General features: G+C 42.2%; 1 protein-coding gene across 1 annotated transcript in view; it reads left to right on the top strand.

The window, feature by feature from the left end:
• LOC141144414 (ferroportin-like) overlaps positions 1–22016 on the top strand; it is a 96357-nt gene that overhangs the window by 15184 nt on the left and 59157 nt on the right. Inside the window, exon 2 of the mRNA XM_073630083.1 lies at positions 21428–21495. Coding sequence (XP_073486184.1) covers positions 21428–21495 — 68 coding nt within the window. The remainder of the gene's footprint in view (positions 1–21427; positions 21496–22016) is intronic.

The raw sequence follows: 22016 nt of genomic DNA, 5'->3' as shown, positions 1-22016 counted from the left end.
GAGTTTTGGTATGCGGCTGTCTCCTGGCAGGTTTACTGTTGTGCCATGTTCTTTCCATTTGGTTATGATAGATTTGATTGTGCTCCTAGGGATCATCAAAGATTTGGATTTTTTTTTTATAACCTAATCCTAACTTGTACTTCTCAACAACATTGTTACTTGTTTGGAGAGTTCCTTGGTCTTCATGGCAATGTTTGGTTAGTGCTGCCTCTTGCTTAGGTGTTGCAGCCTCTGGGGTCTTTCAAAAAAGGTGTGTATATGTAATGACAGATCATGTGACACTTAGATTGCACACAAGTGGACATCATTTCACTAATTATGTGACTTCTGAAGGTAATTGGCTGCACCAGAGCTTTTTATGGGCTTCATAACAAAGGGGGTGAATACATATGCACATGCCAATTATCATTTTTTTATTTATTTCTGAAAAATAGTTTTATGTATATATTTTTCTAATTTTACTTCACCAACTTAGACTATTGTGTTCTGATCCATCACATATAATTCAGATTAAACAAAACATTGAACCAGTGGCGTCTCCAGCTTTCATATTTAGGGGGCACATGGGGGGGCAGGGACAAAAGTAGGGGGGCCAACTATATATATATATATATATATATATATATATATATATATATATATATATACACACACACACATATATATAGTGCCTTGAAAAAGTATTCACACTCCTTGAAATTTCTCACATTTTGTCATGTTACAACCAAAAATGTAAATGTATTTTATTGGGATTTTATGTGATAGACCAACACAAAGTGGCACATAATTGTGAAGTGGAAGGAAAATGATAAATGTTTTTCAAAATTGGCACCTGGGGAGGATCCTATATCTGGCAACCCTTCCCATAGCCGGACAGGCAGCGCACCATACGTCGATGTCAAGTGATGTTAGGGTAGTATACTGGCAGATTGGGGTGATATAGTGCCAGGTTAGGGTGATATACAATAGTGCCAGGTTAGGTGGTAGTGCCAGGTTAGGTGATATACAATAGTGCCAGGTTAGGTGGTAGTGGCAGGCTAGGTGGTAGTGCCAGGTTAGGTGATATACAATATGACTTGTGAGTGTTACAAGGTCTCAGGTGTAAATGGGGAGCAGGTGCGTTAAATTTGGTGTTATCGCTCTCACACTGGTCACTGGAAGTTCAACATGGCACCATATGGCAAAGAACTCTCTGGGGATCTGAAAAAAGAATTGTTACTTTACATGAAGATGGCCTAGGCTGTTTACCAGCACAGTGCACATACTCAGCATCTTATCCAGAGGTTGTCTTTGGGAAATAGACGTATGAGTGCTGCCAGCATTGCTGCAGAAGTTGAAGGGGTGGGGGGTCAGCCTGTCAGTGCTCAGACAATACATCGCACACTGCATCAAATGAGTCTGCATGGCTGTCGTCCCAAAAGAAAGCCTTCTCTAAAGATGATGCACAAGAAAGCCCACAAACCGTTTTCTGAAGACAAGCAGACTAAGGACATGGATTACTGGACCCATATCCTGTGTTGTGATGAGACCAAGATACATTTATTAGGTTTAGATGGTGTCAAGCATGTGCGGTGGAAGCCAGGTGAGGAGTTCAAAGACGAGTGTGTCTTGCCTACAGTCAAGCATGGTTGGTGGGCTGCATGAGTTTTGCCGGCACTGGGGAGCTAAAGTTCATTGAGGGAACCATGAATGTCAACATGTACTGTGACATACTTAAGCAGAGCATTATCCCCTCCTTTTGGAGACTGGGCCGCAGGGCAATATTCCAACATGATAACGACCCCAAACACGCCTCCAAGACGACCACTGCCTTGCTAAAGAAACCGAGGGTAAAGGTGATGGACTAGCTAAGCATGTCTCCAGACCTAAACCCTATTGAGCATCTGTGGGGCATCCTCAAACGGAAGGTGGAGGAGCGCATGGTCTCTAACATCCACCAGCTCCGTGATGTCATCATGGAGGAGTGGAAGAGGACTCCAGTGGAAACCTGTAAAGCTCTTGTGAACTCTATGCCCAAGAGGGTTAAGATAGTGCTGGAAAATAATGGTGGCCACACAAAATATTGACATTTTAGGCCCAATTTGAACATTTTCACTTAGGGGTGTACTCACTTTTGTTGTCAGCGGTTTAGACATTAATGGCCATGTGTTGAGTTATTTTGAGGGGACAGCAAATTTACACTGTTATACAAGCTGTACACTCACTACTTTACATTGAACGCTGGATGGGAAGTGGTTAAAAATGCATGTAATACTGTATTAAGGTGACACTAAACGCACATCATAAAAAAGCTATCAATATATGCTGTATTACATGCTGTTCATACTCACTCAGTCACTATGAGATTCATTGTCTGTATTCTGCAAAAAACCTGGATGATTCTGCTATTCCCTACTGTTTATGTCCCCAATGCAGTTAAGGATTTTGCAGAGCATTGTTTTTTTTAATTTAAATATTCTTTATTAATTTCACAAATACAAAACATACAGTTAAACCTTACATCTTTCATAGTTTCCCCCGGATATTGCATTCAATTTTTCCTGTATGCCTCCTCCACATCCTATCCCCCCCCCCCCCTCCCCCCTCCCAAACTGTGGAGAATTATGCAGATATTCGTCATTTTTGTGGGTTTGGCTTATCTAGCTCCATTTACACATATTCAACCATACTGCATGGCGCGTACTAAAACCACCTTAGGCTCCCTTCCCAATCTCTCAAGGGGGATAACTCATCTTTTGCAACCAGGGCTTCCACATCTTTACAAACTTGTTAAAGTTGCCACTTCTAGTATATACCACTTTTTCCCTCCACACTGTTGTGTTTATGACCTTGACCCACTCTTCAGAAGACGGGTCTCGATGATTACCACTTTTGTGCAATCAATTTTCTTGCTTGGTATAGGCACCTCAAAACCACCGTTATAGTACTTACTAACTCACTTCCTTCAACCATATATCCCAACATGCACACTCTAGCTTCTAAATCTAATGTGGTCATGTTTATGATGTTGAGTATCTCTGCCTAGTACCGGAACAGTCTTGGGTTTTACCACATCATATGTATGAAATCCCCCGTCTCCTTGCAGAGCATTGTTGACCACTTCAGCACACACTCAGTTATCAGTGAGTTTTTATGTTGAGCATTTCCATCCTATCACATCTAAGCAGCCCATGTGACTATAGAGTAACACATGTGGGAGTATACACAGTGGCAAATTACAGCCCACTCCCTCCCTCCTCCTCCATGCCCACTAACCAGCTAAACACAATGGGGGCGGGATATTACATAGAAAACAGAAAAGTGATGGAGAGTGTTTGAACAGCAATTTTCAAGTCTTGCCACCGATTCTCAATTGGATTTAAGTCTGGACTTTGACTGGGCCATCCTAACACATGAAAATGCTTTGATCTAAACCATTCCATTGTAGCTCTGGCTGTATGTTTAGGGTCGTTGTCCTGCTGAAAGGTGAACCTCCGCCCCAGTCTCAAGTCTTTTGCAGACTCTAACAGGTTTTCTTCTAAGATTGCCCTGTATTTAGCGCCATCCATCTTCCCATCTACTCTGACCAGCTTCCCTGTCCCCGCTGAAGAAAAGCAACCCCACAACATGATGCTGCCACCACCATGTTTCACGGTGGGGATGGTGTGTTCGGGCTGATGTGCCGTGTTAGTTTTCTGCCACACATAGCATTTTGCTTTTAGGCCAAAAACTTCAATTTTGGTCTCATCTGACCAGAGTACCTTCTTCCACATGTTTGCTGTGTCCCCCACATGGCTTCCCACAAACTGTAAAATTGTCTTCTTATGGCTTTTTTTCAACAATGGCTTTCTTCTTGCCACTCTTCCATAAAGGCTCTCCTTGCCCAGCCTGTCAGTTTAGGTGGACAGCCATGTCTTGGTAGGTTTGCAGTTGTGTCATACTCTTTTCTTTTTCAGATGATGACTTTAACAGTGCTCCATGAGATGTTCAAAGCTTGGAATATTTTTTAATAACCTAACCCTGCTTTAAACTTCTCCACAACTTTATCCCCGACCTGTCTGTGTTTCTTGGCCTTCTTGATGCTGTTTGTTCACTTAGGTTCTTTAACATACCTCTGAGGACTTCACAGAACAGCTGTATTTATACTAAGATTAAATTACAAACAGGTGCACTCTATTTACTAATTAGGTGACTTCTAGGCAATTGGTTCCACTAGATTTTAGTTAGGAGTATCAGAGTAAAGGGGGCTGAATACAAATGCACGTCACACTTTTCAGATACTTATTTGTAAAAAAATTATTTGAAAACCATTTATTACTTTCTTACCACTTCACAATTATGTACCACTTTGTGTTGGTCTATCACATAAAATCCCAATAAAATACATTTACGTTTTTGGTTGTAACATGACAAAATGTGAAAAAGAGGTATGATTACTTTTTCAAGGCACTGTATGTTTGTCCCAAGCATGTTTGAAGCCATTTACTGTTGAATGTCTCACTACCTCTGATGGAAGTTTATTCCAAGCATCAAGTACCCTTTCAGTAAAATAATACTTTCTAAAATTAGATTTGACCTTTCCTCCAGTTTGAGGTCATGTCCCCGTGTTCTTGATTTTGGTTTCATATTGAAAAAACTGCCCTCCTAAAACTTATTCACCCCCTTGATGCATTTAAAGGTTGCAATTATATCTCCCCTTTCCCTTCTTTCCTCCAGACAGTGGCAGCCCATCCATATGGGGTGCAGGGGCGCCGCCCCCCTTATCCATGCACCCAGCCCCTAATCTACATGTAGGGTGCTGGACGCATGTATTCCAATGATGGTTTATTTATTTTTTTAGAAGCACACAATTAGAGCCTGAGGCTCTAATTGGCTTAAAAAAAGGGTAGGCTCGGCACGCAGAGCACTGCGCTACAAGCCCACCCAGTTGTGTGACCATAGCGAATTAATATTTGCTATTGTCTACCTGATTCTTCTCCCAGTCAATCAGGAAGTGGTTCCTGAGACCTGATTGGCCATGAGGAAAAGCGATCCTATTGGCTGCCGAGGAGGAAGAGACGCAGGGGAAGCAGTCGATCCACGTCGGCATGGATTGTTTGCCACCCCCCCAAAATATACCACCAGCCGCCACTGCCTCCAGACTGTACATATTAGGTTCCTGAAGTCACTCTCAATATGTTTTATCCCCCAGACTTGTGTGTGATTACCTGTGGATTATTGGTGGCTTCACCTCCCTCTTTTTCTAAGACACAGGCTGGAGGGGCATGAAAGAGCCTGTGACTGGGAAAAATCTGCCCACACCATGTTTTTGTCAAATAATAATAAAGATTTATTTTCAAATATATATATTTTGTGACAATTTAAAACCGTTTATTGATATTAATAATTTATTTTTACTGCTTTAAAAAAAAAAGATATTTTGAACATGTGACCAGCAGCAGAGGGCTAGAAGCTCCTCCTGCTTATATTTCCCTGCAGACAGGCTGGGAAAGATCTGGGTCATGTGACAGCTGTGTATCTATTAGGAAAAAGTACTTAGATGTTTTTTTTCAAATCAAAATAATTACAGTGCCATCACTCATATACAGAAATAGATGGCACAATGTTTAGTATCACTTCAATAAACACAGAGATGTATCATTGTGTCTTTGAAATGTTCCTGGAGTCCAGCTTTAACATGGGCGGACATGCCTAAGAGTTGACCAGGATTTTGTGTGTTCTCTGGGCATTTTCCCAGACATTCTAAGACATTTTCTATAAAACAGGGATCCTGTTACTGTATTTCCAGGAACTAGGGAATAAAAAACAATTTAATAAATATTTACATGCAAGAATTGCCTTAAAAGCAGCCTTGCTCAACCTTTTTACACAGAGGAACCCTTGAAATAACTTTAAGATTTCAGGGATCCCCCCATCCCGCTAATCATTACTGTATCTACAGATCACGTTAATAATTACTATATCTACAGATCATGGTAATATTTACTATATCTACAGATCATGGAACATTAGCAGCTGAGATATAAATAAAAATAAGAATAAGGAATGTGGCTTACTTTAGTGTGTTTGACACCTAGGGCTGCTCTTTAACCAAAAAATATTAACTACTTGAGTTCTGGAATGTTATATCCACTTCATGACCGGAGCATTTTTTGCTATTCAGCACTGTGCTACTTTAACCACTTCAGACCCGCGCTATAGCTGAAAGACGGCTACAGCTCAGCTCTAGTTCAGCTCCTCCCAGAAAAACTCCCCCCAGCGCGCCCCATGGGGCAAGCATCTGGCACGCTCTGTGATCATGGTAAAGGGCCAATTACAGCGGCCTTTTACCAAGTGATCAGCTGTGTCCAGTCACAGTTGATCACATGTAAACACACTTGCTGGTTATCGGCATTCCTTTCCCCTTATGATGTCACAGCGTGAGAAGAGGACAGCCGGTAACCAGCAAGTGTGACAGGGGACATGTACATTATCATTATCAGTGCAGTCCCATCAGTGCCTATCCAGTGCCTTCTCATCAGTACAGCCTATCAGTGCCCATCAGTGTAGCCTCATCAGCGCACATCAGTGAGGGAGAGAAATTACTTATTTACTACATTTTATAACCAAGACTAAAAAAACTTTCGGTCTTTTTTAGTTTGTTTAGCAAAGGAAAAAAAAACCCAGTGGTGATTAAATACCACCAAAAGAAAGCTCTATTTGTGTGAAAAAAATGATAACATTTCATATAGGTACAGTGTTGCATGGCCGTGCAATTGTCATTTAAAGTGCAACAGTGCGGAAAACAGGCCTGGGCAGAAAGGGGATAAAAGTTCCCAGCGTTGAAGTGGTCAACTGGCAATTGCTTGGTTATGCGACACTGTATGCAAATTACATTTTTATCATTTTTTGTTTTCACACAGATAGAGCTTTCTTTTGGTGCTATTTGATCACCACTGGGTGTTTTAATTTTTGCAATATAAACGGAAAAAAACATTTTGAAAAAAAAGAAAACCCCAATATTTTCTACTTTCTGTTGTAAAACCTATCCAATAAAAAAAATCGAATTTCTTAATAAATTTAGGCCAAAATGTATTCTGCTAAATGTCCTTGGTAAAAAAAAAATCCAAGAAGTGTATATTAATTTGATTTGTGCAAAAGTTATAGCGTCTACAAACTATGGTATACATTGCATCTGAAAAGTATTCACAGTGCTTCACTTTTTCCTCATTTTCTTACGTTCCTGCCTTTTTCCAAAATGGATTAAATTCATTATTTTCCTCAAAATTCTACAAACAACACCCCATAATGACAACATAAAAAGTTTGTTTAAAATCTTTGCAATTTATTAAAAATAAAAAAATCACATGTACGGTACATAAGTATTCACAGCCTTTGCCATGACACTAAAAAATTAAGCTTAGGTGTATCCCGTTTCCACTGAACATCCTTGAGATGTTTCTACAACTTGATTGGAGTCCACCTGTGGTAAATTCAGTTGATTGGACATGATTTAGAAAGGCACACACATGTCTATATAGGGTCCTACAGTTAATCGTGTATGTCAGAGCACAAACCAAGCCATGAATTCACAGATCTGGGAAAGGGTACAGAAAAATTTCTGCAGCAATGAAGGTCCCAATGAGCACAGTGGCCTTCATCTGTAAATGTAAGAAGTTTTGAACCACCAGGACTCTTCCTGGAGCGGGCCGCACGGCCAAACTGAGTGATCTGGGGAGAAGGGCCTTAGTCAGCGAGGTGGCCAAGAACCAGATGGTCACGCTGACAGAGCTCCAGCGTTTCTGTCAGAAACCATGAAATCAGGCCAAGACAGAAGTACAGTTAAATCACACTTGTTTAATAATAAAAGTAAAAATAACAAATGTAGTCAAAACATAGCCAAAGTTCAGTAACTGGAACGGATAGTCAGCCAAGCTAGAAGTCAGGGATCAATGTAGTGGAACAGCAAGCAGTATCTGGAACCAGCAGGGATGTCAGCAAAGCATGGCTTGAACAAGATCGCAGGAGATAGTCTGTGATGTTGACCAAGGCGAAGGCAGAGCTCCTCTGGACTGGATGGCTTAAGTAGGCAGGACTGACGAGCAGGATATGATCAACAGCTGAGTAACTGTGGAGAGATTGGAGCTGGCAATTAGCCGACAGCTGAGCGGCAAGCTCTGAGAAGGAGGGGTGAGCCCAGCCCTGACAGTACCCCCTCCTCAACAACCCCGCCCCCTCGGAGGACCCCCAGGCTTGAAGGGAAAACGTCTATGGAAATCACGGAGGAGGACAGGGGCATGTACATCTGAGGATGAGACCCAAGAGCATTCCTCCGGACCTTACCCTTTCATATGCACCAGGTAGTGTATGCGCCCACGGAACCTACCGGAGTTAACAATGGACTGTACTTCATATTTCTCATGGTTCTCAACCTGTACAGGGTGAGGACATGGCACCGAGGTGGTAAAGCGGTTGCAGACCAAAGGTTTTAATAAGGGGACATGAAATACATTTGAAATACGCATATATAAGGAAGGTCTAATGCGTAAGCCACTGGGTTAATACTGCGAAAAATACGGAAAGGCCCAATAAACCAAGGTGCGAACTTCAGTGAGGGAACACAAAGTCAGAGGGTGCGAGATGACAGCCAGACCCTGTCCCCAACCTTTTAGATAGGTGCAGGCAGGCATCTGCAGTCAGCATGGAGTCTATACCTATCATTAGCATGTCGCAAAGCCTCCTGGACTTGTGCCCAAGTGGAAAGAAGACCACGGAGATGCTCCTCTAATGCAGGAATATTATGCGGAACAAACGAGTCAGGCAACATGGAAGGTTGGAAATTTAAGCAGAATTCAAGGCACTGTTGTGAGCAAACTCTGCCCACGATAATAGGTCTGACCAGTTGTTATGATGGTCACAAATATAGCAACGTTGGAATTGCTCCAAGGACTGATTGGCTTGTTTTGCAGCCCCATTAGACTGCGAGTGATACGCAGAGGAGAAAGCAAGCTGAATTCCCAACTATGCACAAAAGGCTCGACAGAACCGGGACACGCACTGACTACCCATGTCCGAGACAATCATCTTGGGTAGCCTATGTAAGCGAAAGACCAAAAATGGAAGCCAGTTCTTTAGAAGTGGGCAACTTCTTAAGTGGAATACAATGACACATCTTTGAGAACCAGTCAACCACCATAAGGATAACTGTGTTGCCCTGGGAGTTGGGTAACTCCACAATAAAAACCATAGACAGGTGGGTCCAGGGCCTCTCTGCATTGGGTATGGGTTGTAGGAGGCCCACTGGAAGGTGTCATGGAGTCTTACTCTGAGCACAGAACAGGCAGCTATGAAGGCAGTTACATCAGCACGTAAACTAGGCCACCAGAATTGTTGGGAAATGGCCCAAAAGAGTTGATTCTTCCCAGGGTGGCCAGCAGAATTGGGAGAATGGTAAGTCTAGAGCACGGCAGTACGGAAACTCTCTGGAACAAAGCAGCGGTCACAAGGTTTTTCAGGAGGAGCATGGACCCGAGCAGCAAGAATTTTGTCATCCAAAGGAGAAGTGAGACTGGTGCGAACCGTAGCCAGAATACGATCAGGAGGAATCACAAGAACCGGAACCGACTCCAACTTGGAAGTGGAGGAAAACTGTTGTGACAAGGCATCAGCCCTTACATTCTTAGTACCAGGTAAGAATGAGACAATGTAAATGAAACTTGACAAGAAAAGAGCCCCTCGCGCCCTTCTGGGAGAGAGGCGTTTAGCCTCAGACAAGAATGTGAGATTCTTATGGTCAGTAAGAATGAGAACCGGCACAGTGGTACCTTTGAGGAGATGTCTCCATTCTTTCAGGGCTAAAATGATCACCAACAGCTCTCTGTCACCAATCTCGTAATTGCACTCCGCAGGTGACAATTTCTTGGAAAAGTAGCCACAAGGATGCATAGCGCTCTCAGAGGTAGGACGTTGAGACAGAAGGGCGCCAACACCAGTCTCAGAAGCATCAACCTCAAGAATAAATGGTGACGTAGGATCAGGGTGTGCCAACACAGGAGCAGAAACAAACGCAGCCTTGAGACTCTCAAAGGCCTTAATGGACTCCAGAGATCAACTCTGTCGGTTACCGTCCTTTCTGGTCATATCAGTAAGGGGCTTGACCAGAGATGAGAAGTTACGAATAAACTTCCGATAATAGTTGGCAAAGCCCAGGAAACGCTGCAGAAGAAATAAACCCACGGGTCAACTGCCGAAAGTTTCTCTGGGTCCATCGAAAAACCAGCAGTGGAAATTACATAACCCAGGAATTTAACCTGTTCACGATGGAACTCGCACTTCTCCAGTTTACAATAGAGATTGTACTCTCTTAGTTTCTGAAGCACACGACAGACATCTGTGTGGTGGCTCTCCAGGGACTTGGAAAATATGAGGATATCATCAAGATAAACCACCACACATAACTGCAACAAATCTCGTTAATAAATTCCTGGAAAACTGCCGGGCAGTTACAAAGGCCAAAAGGCATTACGAGGTACTCATAATGGCCTGTTTTGGAATTAAACACAGTTTTCCACTCCTCACCCTCCTTAATCCTCACGAGATTGTATGCCCCTCTCAAATCAAGCTTCGTGAAAACCGTTGCTCCCTTGAGGCAGTCAAATAATTCAGTAAGAGTCTTTCTCTGAGTCTAGAGTCAATGAGGATGCCAAATGCGATCAACTTCTCCAGCTCAGTGGGTATATCTCGGGCTGCTATCTCATCCTTGATGGTATCCGAGAGACCATGAAAAAAAACAGCCACAAGGGCCTCATTGTTCCTCGCAACCTCTGCTGCCAGAGAACGGAATTCAATGGCGTCGTCGGCAACAGTTCTCGTACTCCATTCGATGGACAAGAGGCACTTGGCAGCAGAAGCGGAGTGTGTGGGAACGTCAAATACCCTTTTAAACGAAGCCACAAACTCAGGGTAGCTCAAGACAACAGGTATTTGCGTCTCATATAGAGGGTTTGCCCAGGCCAAGGCTCTCTCAGAAAGCAAAAATATCACTAAACCTACTTTTCTTCTGTCCGTGGGAAACTCCTGGGGCAGCATCTAAAAGTATATCTCAACCTGGTTGAGAAACCCTCTGCATTGGACTGAATTGCCCCCAAATCGCTGGGGAAGCAGAGGGGAACCAGACATACCTCTTATAGAGGAAATACTCGAGGCGGGTGCCTGCCACAGTGGGAGATTCAAGGATTTGGAACCAGAAGGGATGTCAGCAAAGCAAGTCTTGAACAGGATCGCAGTTTCTATGATGTTGACCAAGGCAAAGGCAGAGCTCCTCTGGACTGGATGGCTTAAGTAGAACGGACTGATGAGCAGGATATCATCAACAGCTGAGTAACTGTGGAGTGATAGGAGCTGGCAATTAGTCGACAACTGAGTGGCTAGCTCAGAGAAGGAAGGGCTGAGCCCAGCCCTGACAATTTCTCTGTGGAGGGAGGGGAACCTTCCAGAAGAACAACCATCTATGCAGCATTCCGCCAATTAGGCCTGTATAGTAAGAAAGACGGAAGCCACTCCTCAGTAAAAGGCACATGACAGTCCACCTAGAGTTTGCTAAAAAGCACCTGAAGGACACTCAGACCATGAGAAACAAAATTCTCTGGTCTGATGAAACAAAGATTGAACTCTTTGGCCTGAATGGCAAGCATCCTGTCTGGAGGAAACCAGGCACCACTCATCACCTGGCCAATACCATTCCTAGAGTGAAACATGGTGGTGGCAGCATCATGCTGTGGGCATGTTTTTCAGTGGCAGGAACAGTGAGACTAGTCAGGATTGAGGGAAAGATGAATGCAGCAATGTACAGAAACATCCTTAATGAAAATCTGCTCCAGAGCCCTCTGGACCTCAGACTGGGGAGAAAGTTTATCTTCCAACAGGACAACGACCTTAAGCACACAGTCAAGATAATAAAGGAGTGGCTCTGTGAACTTTGTGAATGTCCTTGAGTTGCCCAGCCAGAGCCCATATGTAAACTCAATTGAACATCTCTGGAGAGATCTGAAAATGGCTGTGCACTGAGGCTCCCCATCCAACCTGATGGAGCTTCAGAGGTCCTGCAAAGAAGAATAGGAGAAACTGCCCAAAAATAGGTGTGCCAAGCTTGTAGCATCATACTCAAAAAGACTTGAGGCTGTAATTGGTGCCAAAGGTGCTTCAGCAAACTATTGAGCAAAGGCTGTGAATACTTATGTACATGTGATTTTTTTTTTCCTTTTTTATTTTTGATACATTTGCAAATATTCCAAACCAATTTCTTTCATGTTGTCATAATGGGATTATTGTTTGTAGAATTTTGAGGAAAATAATGATTTTAGTCCATTTTGGAATAAGGGTGTAACATTACAAAATGTGCAAAAAGTGAAGCTCTGTGAATACTTTCAGGATGCACTGTATATGCTGGAATTTACGCAGCTATGACACTGTGCTGGTAAGGGCAGTGATCAGCAACTTATAGTGGAACTGTGATAGTGTGACGGGCAATCTAGCAATAGCTGACGCTGGCTGGGAGGTAACCTAACTGACAAATTGACACTGACATCAATAGTGACACTAATACAGTGATCAATGTGTGTAATATGTGCTGGTTTTACTTTACTATCTGTCTGAACTGACAGATTGCTGTTCACAATACAGAGAGTTCTGTGTTTTTGTAAATCACACACAGAGTTCTGTGTTTTTGTAAACACAGAACTCTGTGTGTGATTGGCCACAGCGGATCATCTGACTTCAGCCAAGATCATTGGCTGAAATCAGTTGCCAAACTCGTGCTTTGTCCAGTCACAGCACAGGTCAGCAGGGGGGACGTGCATGCACGCCCCAAACCCAGAAAAAAAGCCACAACATGTACATCATAAGTATAGAAAAATGGTGTAAAAACCGTGCTATAAGAACCAAAAACAAAATACAGAAAAAAGTGGTGGTGAGATGGTTAACACCCAACCAGCACTAAGGGAGCAGCAATAAATATGTACAACATCAATACACACACAAACTGGAAAAAGGATAAAATCGCGCTACTCTAAAAATATTAGTGAACATAACACACATGTATACAAGAACTACGTGATAAGTAAGGCATGTGTATAAAAACCAAAGCCAATAGATAACAAACAGAAAAAAATAGAAAAAAATTAATATATCCTGCAGGTAATCATGGACAATAGTGAAAATAATGATTAACGTATGCAGTAACAAATAACCAGTGATCAATAAACTAACGATATCCAATGGTCAGTGATTGGCACAAAACAGACAGCCCGTTCCTGGTGGATAACGAGTGGAGTACAAGGTGACGTCAGCGCGTCGCTCTGCCCTACTCGTTTCATAATAACTTATGTCGTCCAGGGGCATGGGGGGCGTGCTGCGCCACCTCTAAAATACAGACAGGGAGCGTGTCAAGCCTCGTTCCAAGCCGACACATGGATATACACATGCGCAATAGCGCAATGACAGTACTTCCTATATGAATGGAATCCAAACGTTCAGGTGCCGGTAAAAGCATAGACCGGAACACATGCATGAAGCAAATAGTTAAACCAAACCGGGTGTGCAGAGTAAATGTAGAATATACTAAAGAATATTAAAAATATTAAAAATATTAAGAAAGGGGGACGAGCGCATTGGCAAATCGTCCCCCCACCCCCCGGAACTTGCTCCAGTGTGTCTAAGGTGTCACTTCAAAATTTGTCTCAGACGACCTCTAGTGGTCAACTTAGATATTGAATCAATCTAACTGAAAAAACTAAGACTGATTAAGAGCGCCCCAGGTTCTATGAACTGGTGGCCATAATCTACACCACCATAAACTGGATCGCTCAAAGACCCTAAAACGAAAAACAAAAAATGTATATGTGTATAAAAACTAAAATGAAAAAGAAAAAAATATGAAAAAAGGGATATAAGCATGTAATAAATATAACCAAGTAACACAACTTATACCATACACCAAAAGTTAATAGTTGGCACAAAGGTTCAGCTAAAATTACCAAAAAAATATATAAATGAATAACTGACAAATGGATAATGAATTTATAAAGTAGACACATCGTTCAAACTCCATCAACCAAAATGGTCTCTAGTTGTTTAATGGGACCACCCCAAATAGGTTGTTACACATGAGGGCTCGAAACGAAGACCGACTGCCAAACACATACACAATTAACTTATTCACAATAAGCATAACTATCAATAAAAATCAATAAAAACAGCCAAACTCATATGGCTCAAATAATAAAATTGATAAATGTACGTGGGTGATGGTTCAAGTCAGCATTTTAAGAGTTATTGATGAATGCGTTGACGTCAACGTCTACGTTCAAGCCAAGGGCACAAAGGTTTTTAGACGATACACCCAGGACATTTCTAATTTAGAAATTTCCCTAACCAATGAACTGCCCCTCCAATGGGGTGTATATTTGTCTATCCCCATATAGAGTGTATTGGAGGGGTCCCTCTGGTGTACCTCATCATAATGTCTGGAAACTGAATGGTTCTTAAACCCCCTTCTGATGTTGCCATGTATCGGATCCTAGGGGATAGTGAGACCTATACCCCTCACAACAGAGATCCCGTATCTAAATATAATAGGGAATTAGAGGTCATTGTTGAGAGAGGTTTTCACATAGGGATCCTCACCAAAAAAGAGAAACTATTCCTTGTACCTAGTGCCCCCCGTACCCCAGTCATCTATTACCTTCCTAAGAGTCATAAAAGTCAATCTTGCCCCCCGGGGCGTCCTATAGTGAGTGGTATTGACTCAATTACGTCCCGGGTGGGCAAGTACATTGATTTTTATTTGCAGCCTTTGGTGAAGAAAATTCCGTCTTACATCAGGGACTCCAAACAAGTTATTAATTTACTGTCAGTGATTACTCCCAAGGATGGATTATGGTTAGTAACGGCGGACGTGACTTCGCTCTACACCATTATTCCTCACCAATTAGGTCTGGAGGCCGTTAAATTGTATCTTGAGAGGGATTTGAATCTTGTTCCAACACAGATCGATTTTATTATGGAGCTATTGAACTTTGCTGCCACGCACAACGACTTTGTGTTTGAACAAGTTTTTTAAACAGGACAGGGGTGTGGCTATGGAGGCTAAGTACACCCATAGCTTGGCCAATTTATTTATGGTCAAGTGGGAGGAGGACATCATCAAAGCTCAGGACAGACCGGAGGTTGTCTTATGGGCTAGATATATTGATGACGTCCTCCTCCTGTGGGATGGCACCGAGTCTGATTTGTCACAATTTATGACACTCCTCAATGATAATGATAGGGGCATCAGGTTTAATTTTGAGGCTAGCCTAGAGGAGATCAATTTTCTGGAATTAACTATTTCAGTTAAAGAGGGGAACTTCATTACGTCGACTCTTTTTAAGCCGACGGATCAAAATTGTTACATATCCTCAGACAGTTGCCATCATGATCCTTGGCTTAGAGCTGTCCCTTTTGGCCAATTTATGAGGTTTACTGAGGTAGCTGTTTTTGACAAGCAGGCAGCTGTTTTGTCAAACAGATTTGTGGAAAAGGGATATGACCCACGAACACTGTCCCAGACCTTGGATAAGGTGAGACAGATGGACAGGCCATCACTTTTGGTGGATAAACCACATCAGTTGATGGATAAGAAAGTATCTTTACCCTTTATTACCACATACTCAGTACAATCACACACAATCAAAAGATTAATTCCGAAACATTGGCATTTACTTGGTAACGACCAAGTTCTGAGGGGCTTATTACCAGACATGCCACAGGTAGTCTTCAGGGGGCTTCCTCTCTTGGTAACATAATTGCTCCTAGTATTCAGGATCCCCCATGAGAGCATAGACATTTTTTTCAACTCTCCAGAGTTGAGCTATCAGTTTTCGCCCCACATAGAGCAACCGAATGATCGCCATTTGAGTAGAAGGAGTCAGCGTCTCCTCATCCGGGGCACCCAACAGAAACACTGTAGGAGTTTTTGGAACGATAAAGGTAAACACCTGAGAAATTATTTCTAGAATCTCTGTCCAAAACCAAAAAAGTTTTGGACATTTCCAAAACATTGGCATAAGGTCTCCGTGGTCCCTCATGCACTTTGGACAGAGTGGTGTATTACGAAGTCCCCAACTGTGAAGTTTGACAGGCGATCTGTAGGCCCTATGTAACAGATAAAGGTATGGCAGCTTTTGCGAGGCTGATACTGTGACCGAGGGAGCGGAGGCAAGGCACTGGGTCCCCGTGTGGAAAAATATTGCATATGAGAAACATTTGACAGTAAAGCATTATATAGTAAATCTGGCATCAATAATACCTGAGATACCTCTAACCAGACTATTAATGTCCACTCTGGCAGGAGATCGCAGATGCAGAACTGAAGGGTCAGGCAAGCAATCATAGTCCCAGAGTATTCTGAGGAGAAGAGAGAAAAAAAAAACAGCCAAAAAAAGTAAAGCAACAATATTGTCAGGAGCTATGTTTAACAACATAGGGAGAACAGACAACTTCTCTACATGAAGTGGCATGTTTGGGATTCGAACCAAGAACCTTAGTGCTGCTAGACAGAAGTGCTAAACTGTTAGCCACTGTGCTGCCACATGTGGAATCCTCCTATACATAAATACTGCATTTCTGTGGACATATAGGTGGTGGAATTACGTTAGTCAGGAGTTATTCTTCTTGATTTATTCTGTGATATTTGGTGGCTCTTGGTGTGTGAGTGTAGAATAGTGATGTTACCCTCCGAATTTTGGGAAAGACATTTTTATTTCTGATGTTGGTACACATATCACATTTTTTGGCCTCAAATTATAATCATTTAGAAATACTAAACAACACACAAAATTGTGACTTGTTTTAAATTTGCATCTGCAATGGTATTGTTTGTGGTTTGAAAAGACACCTGTGTGAGTTTGGGTAAAGATTTTTGTGAGATGGAGAGTAACAAGTGAGAGATACAGAGAAAAAAATATTTTACCAAAACATTACACATTTTAGCATTCTTAAAAACAAAATAGATGAAGAGGAAGCAACATTGTTGCAAGGACAATTTCTTTGAGAGAAAGATACAGTTCATCTCAACATTAAAAGTATTTATTTGGGGATGTTACAATTGTACCATTATAATCAATGGCTAAAACTTGCACTGGACTATATAGTGTGAATTTTCACTCTCAAAAACGTATTTTAGCCCAGTGCTAATTTTGGTATTTACTATAGAGCCCTGTAAAAAAGGCATGGGAGTTAAAATGAGTAGTTTGCCTGTCTGAGCATGCTCAGTTGGCACCTAGTTGTACAGAGACTGGGAATTTATCTCTTCTCAGTTTAAAAGCACATTATCTTTAACCACTTCAGCCCCGGAAGAATTTACCCCCTTTTTGACCAGAGCACTTTTTGTGATACTACACTGCGTCGTTTTAACTGACAATTGCGCGTTCGTGCCACGTTGCACCCAAACAAAATTTACATCCTTTTTTTCCCCACAAATAGAGCTTTCTTTTGATGGTATTTGATAACCTCTGTGATTTTTATTTTTTGCGCTATAAACAAAAAAATAGAGCCAATTTTGAAAAAAAACAATATTTTTTACTTTTTGCTATAATAAATATTCCCCAAAAATATATAAAAAAAACCTATTTTTTCCTCAGGTTAGGCCGATATGTATTCCTCTACATATTTTTGGTAAAAAAAAAAAATCGCAATAAGCGTATATTGATTGGTTTGCGCAAAAGTTATAGCGTCTACAAAATAGGGGATAGATTTATGGCATTTTTATTATTAATTTTTTTTTATTAGTAATGGCAGCGATTTTTATCATGACTGCGACATTATGGCCGACACATCGGACACTTTTGACACTATTTTGGGACCATTGTCATTTATACATCGATCGGTGCTATAAAAATGCACTGATTACTGTATAAATGACACTGGCAGGGAAGGGGTTAAACACTAGGGGGCAATCAAGGGGTTAAGTGTGTCCTAGGGAGTGATTCTAACTGTGGGAGGATGGGCTACCTAGGACATGACAGCGATCAGTGCTCCCGATTACAGGGAGCAGTAGATCTGTCATGTCATTAGGCAGAACAGGGAAATATTTTGTTTACATAGGCATCTCCCCATTCTGCCGCTCCATGACATGATCACGGGACACTGGCGGACATCGAGTCCGCAAGATCCACAGGCACGGTCACGGAGCACACGACGGGCGGGCGTGCGCGCCTACAATGCTGCGTCTTAAAGGGGACGTACCTGCAAGCCCATTTGTGCAGCTGTGCCATTGTGCCGACGTATATCGTCATGCACTGGTCGGCAAGCGGTTAAACATTTTTAAGTACTATTTAGGCAATTATACCACGCTCTAAACATTATTTCCACGTGCAATTCTCCAGGTTCTAGCAAGAGTCATGGTTTAGGCGCGATTTGTTGTCTGGGAGCTACAGTGAATTTGATTTTGGGAGTATTTTTTCCCCAGCGCTATTAATTTAATTTGGGCTTTAATTAGTGCAATTTCACTATTTTGAGAGTATTTATTTGCACATATTAGCGCTATTAGCACTACAGTAAATGACCCCTTTATGTATGAAAAACAAACAAGTGCAGTTTATTATGTACATGTTTGGTGCAGGATGCATGTTTTGAGTAGCGGCACAATAACAAGTTTTTTTACATAAAATTGTAGATCATATTTTTTTGTGAGTAGTATGGTAATTTCCTTGTAAAGATACCTTTTAGTTGACTGATTGTTATGTCACTGGCTTCAATATATTGAGCTACTGACAAAGAAAATGTATACAATCGGAAAAGTCTGAGAAGTTTTTACCTGCATACTTGTTCCAGGTCAAAGACTCAAAGTATTAAAGTAAGAGGATCAGTATTAAATTCCAGAAAAGCAAAATTATGACAGATTTACATTTTGGTTCGGGGTTCCCCTGTGGGGGAATCCCATGCCATTTTTATCAATGAACTTTTATGTGTATTGCCGGGACCGACAATTCATTATAGCTGCGAGTACTTTTAAATGACAGTCATTTTGCTCTCGGACTGTTCTAAACACGGGAAACATGCGCCACTTTACAGGCATACTAAAGACACCCCCCAGGTACGAAATTTAACCACTTCAATACCAGGCACTTAGACACCTTCCCGCCCAGACCAATTTTCACCTTTCAGCGCTGTTGCAATTTGAATGACAATTGCGCGGTCATGCTACGCTGTACCCAAACAAATTTTTTATCATTTTGTTCCCACAAATAGAGCTTTCTTTTGGTGGTATTTGATCACCCCTGCGGTTTTTATTTTTTGCGCAACAAATAAAAAAAGACCGAAAATTTCGAAAAAAAACAAGTTTTTCTTTGCTTCTGTTAAATTTTTTTGTAAATAAGTACGCTTTCTCCTTCAATAATGGGCACTGATATGGCTGCACTGATGGGCACTGATACGGTGGCACTGATGGGCACCGATGAGGTGGCACCAATGAGGTGGCACTGATGAGGTGGCACTAACGGGCACTGATGATGGGCACTGATAGGTGGCACTGGTATGCGGCACTGATGGGCACTCATAGGTGGCACCGATGGGCACACATAGGCGGCACTGATGGGCACTCGTAGGTGGTATTGATTGGTATATATGGGTGGCACTGATGGGTACTTATGTGTGGCACTGATGTGTGGCACTGATGGGCACTGATAGGTGGGCACTGATGGGCACAGACAGGTGGCACCGATGGGCAATGACAGGTGGCACAGATGGGCAATGACAGGTGGCACTGATAAAGCATTGCTGGGCAGATCTGGGCATATCATTGACATAATAGTGCCAATCAGTGGGCACTGATTGGCACAGATTGGGCATATGTGGATGGCCATGGGGTACATACCTGGCCATCCACGTTGCCCCTTCCCTGGTGGTCCTAGTGGCATCCCTGGTAGTCCAGTGGGGTGATCTGAGGGGGGCTGCGCTGATAAACAATCAGCGCAGACCCCCCCTGCCAGGAGAGCCGCCGATCGGCTCTCCTCTACTTGCGTCTGTCAGACGCGAGTGAGGAAGAGCCGATCAACGGCTCTTCCTATTGACAGCGTGATCAGCCGTGACTGGACACGGCTGATCACGTGGTAAAGAGCCTCCGCCAGAGGCTTTTTACCAAGATCAGTGTAGCGGTGTGTCAGACTGACACACCGCTCCACCGATCGCCGCGATGCGCGCCCCCGGGGGCGCGCTGCGGCATGTTATCCTGCTGGACGTCATATGACGTCCAGTCAGGATAACAGGACCACTTCCCGGACGTCAATCCGCTATAGGGCGGGCGGGAAGTGGTTAAAGGAATATTACACTTTTATTGTTTCACTTTAAGCATTATTAAAATCACTGCTCCCGAAAAAAACAGACTTTTTAAAACTTTTTTTTTGCATTGATACATGTCCCCTGGGGCAGGACCCAGGTCCCCAAACCCTTTTTATGACAATACCATGCATACAAGCCTTTAAAATTAGCACTTTTGATTTCTCCCATAGACTTTTAAAGGGTGTTCCGCGTCTTTCGAATTTGCCGCGGACACCCCAAATTGTTTGCTATTCGGTGAACACCCGATATTCAACATCGGGCTCATCTATATAGATATATATATATATATATATATATATATATATATATATATATATATATATATCTATATAGATAGATATAGATCATTCATCTATGCTGTTGCACACTGCTGTCAGTGTCACCGTGAGAGTCAATTTCATGTGTGTTTGCCTGTCCATTCTAATTTTTTGCTCTCCTCAGTCCTGTCCCTGAACTACTTACTTACTATATCAAAAATAAAATAAGAAATATGTTTTTTGCCTTAATATTTACCTTAAATCAGATTGCATATTGTACTTGTTTGTAGCCTAAATACTGAAACTTGCACTTAAAACTGTAATTTTGTAACTTCTGGAAATGGCAGTAAAAATGTGGCTGTGCCAGTAAATCTGGGGTGTCGCGTCAGTAAATTTCAATCTTGTAGGTTGGCAACACTGCATCGGATTGTTAGTACAGTGGCTGTGACCTGAGCTGTCATAAATCTGCACGAGACTGAGCATTTTTAATGCTGGATTTCTCTGCCAGCTCTTGGCAAAAAAGATCACTATAAATAAGGACTACATATCCCATGGTACCTTGCCTGCAAGCAATGCAGTACTGACTCTGCCAGACTCAGTGCTCTTAGTAATCATAGCTCCGTAACAGAACTGGTCTGACACGCCCCCTCTCTTCCCTTTACAATAAAAGCCTATGTGAGGACACTTCGTCTGAGGGGTATATCTGTTACTCAGCTGCCAGTCCACTCTCTGCCTACTCTCTTATAAATATGATATATTTGGTTGTTAAAAATGTTATGTCATCTCTCTGGGCTTCTAGCAGTTATCTTTATATCTGTTTTTGATTTTTTTGCCAGGTCCAGCGGTAAGCTATCTGATGGGACCAAGGTTTCTTGTCTATGTGAGCTGTGCATTGTCAATATGGGTAAGATCTTTTTTTTTTCTGGTAGGCTCATTATTTACAGCTTTTGAAACAGTAAATCAGTATTACAGTGCAATAATAAAATCATACAAAAACATAAGTGTTTATTAAAAGCATTGCTAATGAATAGAGTCAGATATCTTTTTTTTATATATAAGAGGTAGCTTGCACATACATAAAAATGATATTCCAATATATCTATATGTGTATATATATATATCTATATATGTATTGCTCTGACGGATATAATACAGCTTCAAGTCAGTACATCATTTTTTGCTCTACAACAAGCAAGGCGACCTGCAAACGACTGCCCGGGCGACTTGCAAAACGACTTCTGTATAGAAGTCTATGCAAGTCGCTCCAAGTCGCCCCCGAAGTCGTACAGGAACCTTTTTCTAAGTCGGAGCGACTTGCGTCGCTCCCCTTAGAACGGTTCCATAGCACAGAACGGGAGGCGACTTGTCAGGCGACTAGGTCGCCTGACAAGTCGTCCCTGTGTGAATGGGCTCTAACAATAAAAA

This window comes from Aquarana catesbeiana, linkage group LG05 (genome assembly GCF_042186555.1).
Source record: "Aquarana catesbeiana isolate 2022-GZ linkage group LG05, ASM4218655v1, whole genome shotgun sequence".
NCBI classification, from domain to species: Eukaryota; Metazoa; Chordata; class Amphibia; order Anura; family Ranidae; genus Aquarana; species Aquarana catesbeiana.
This window is presented reverse-complemented; position numbering and strand designations above follow the sequence as displayed.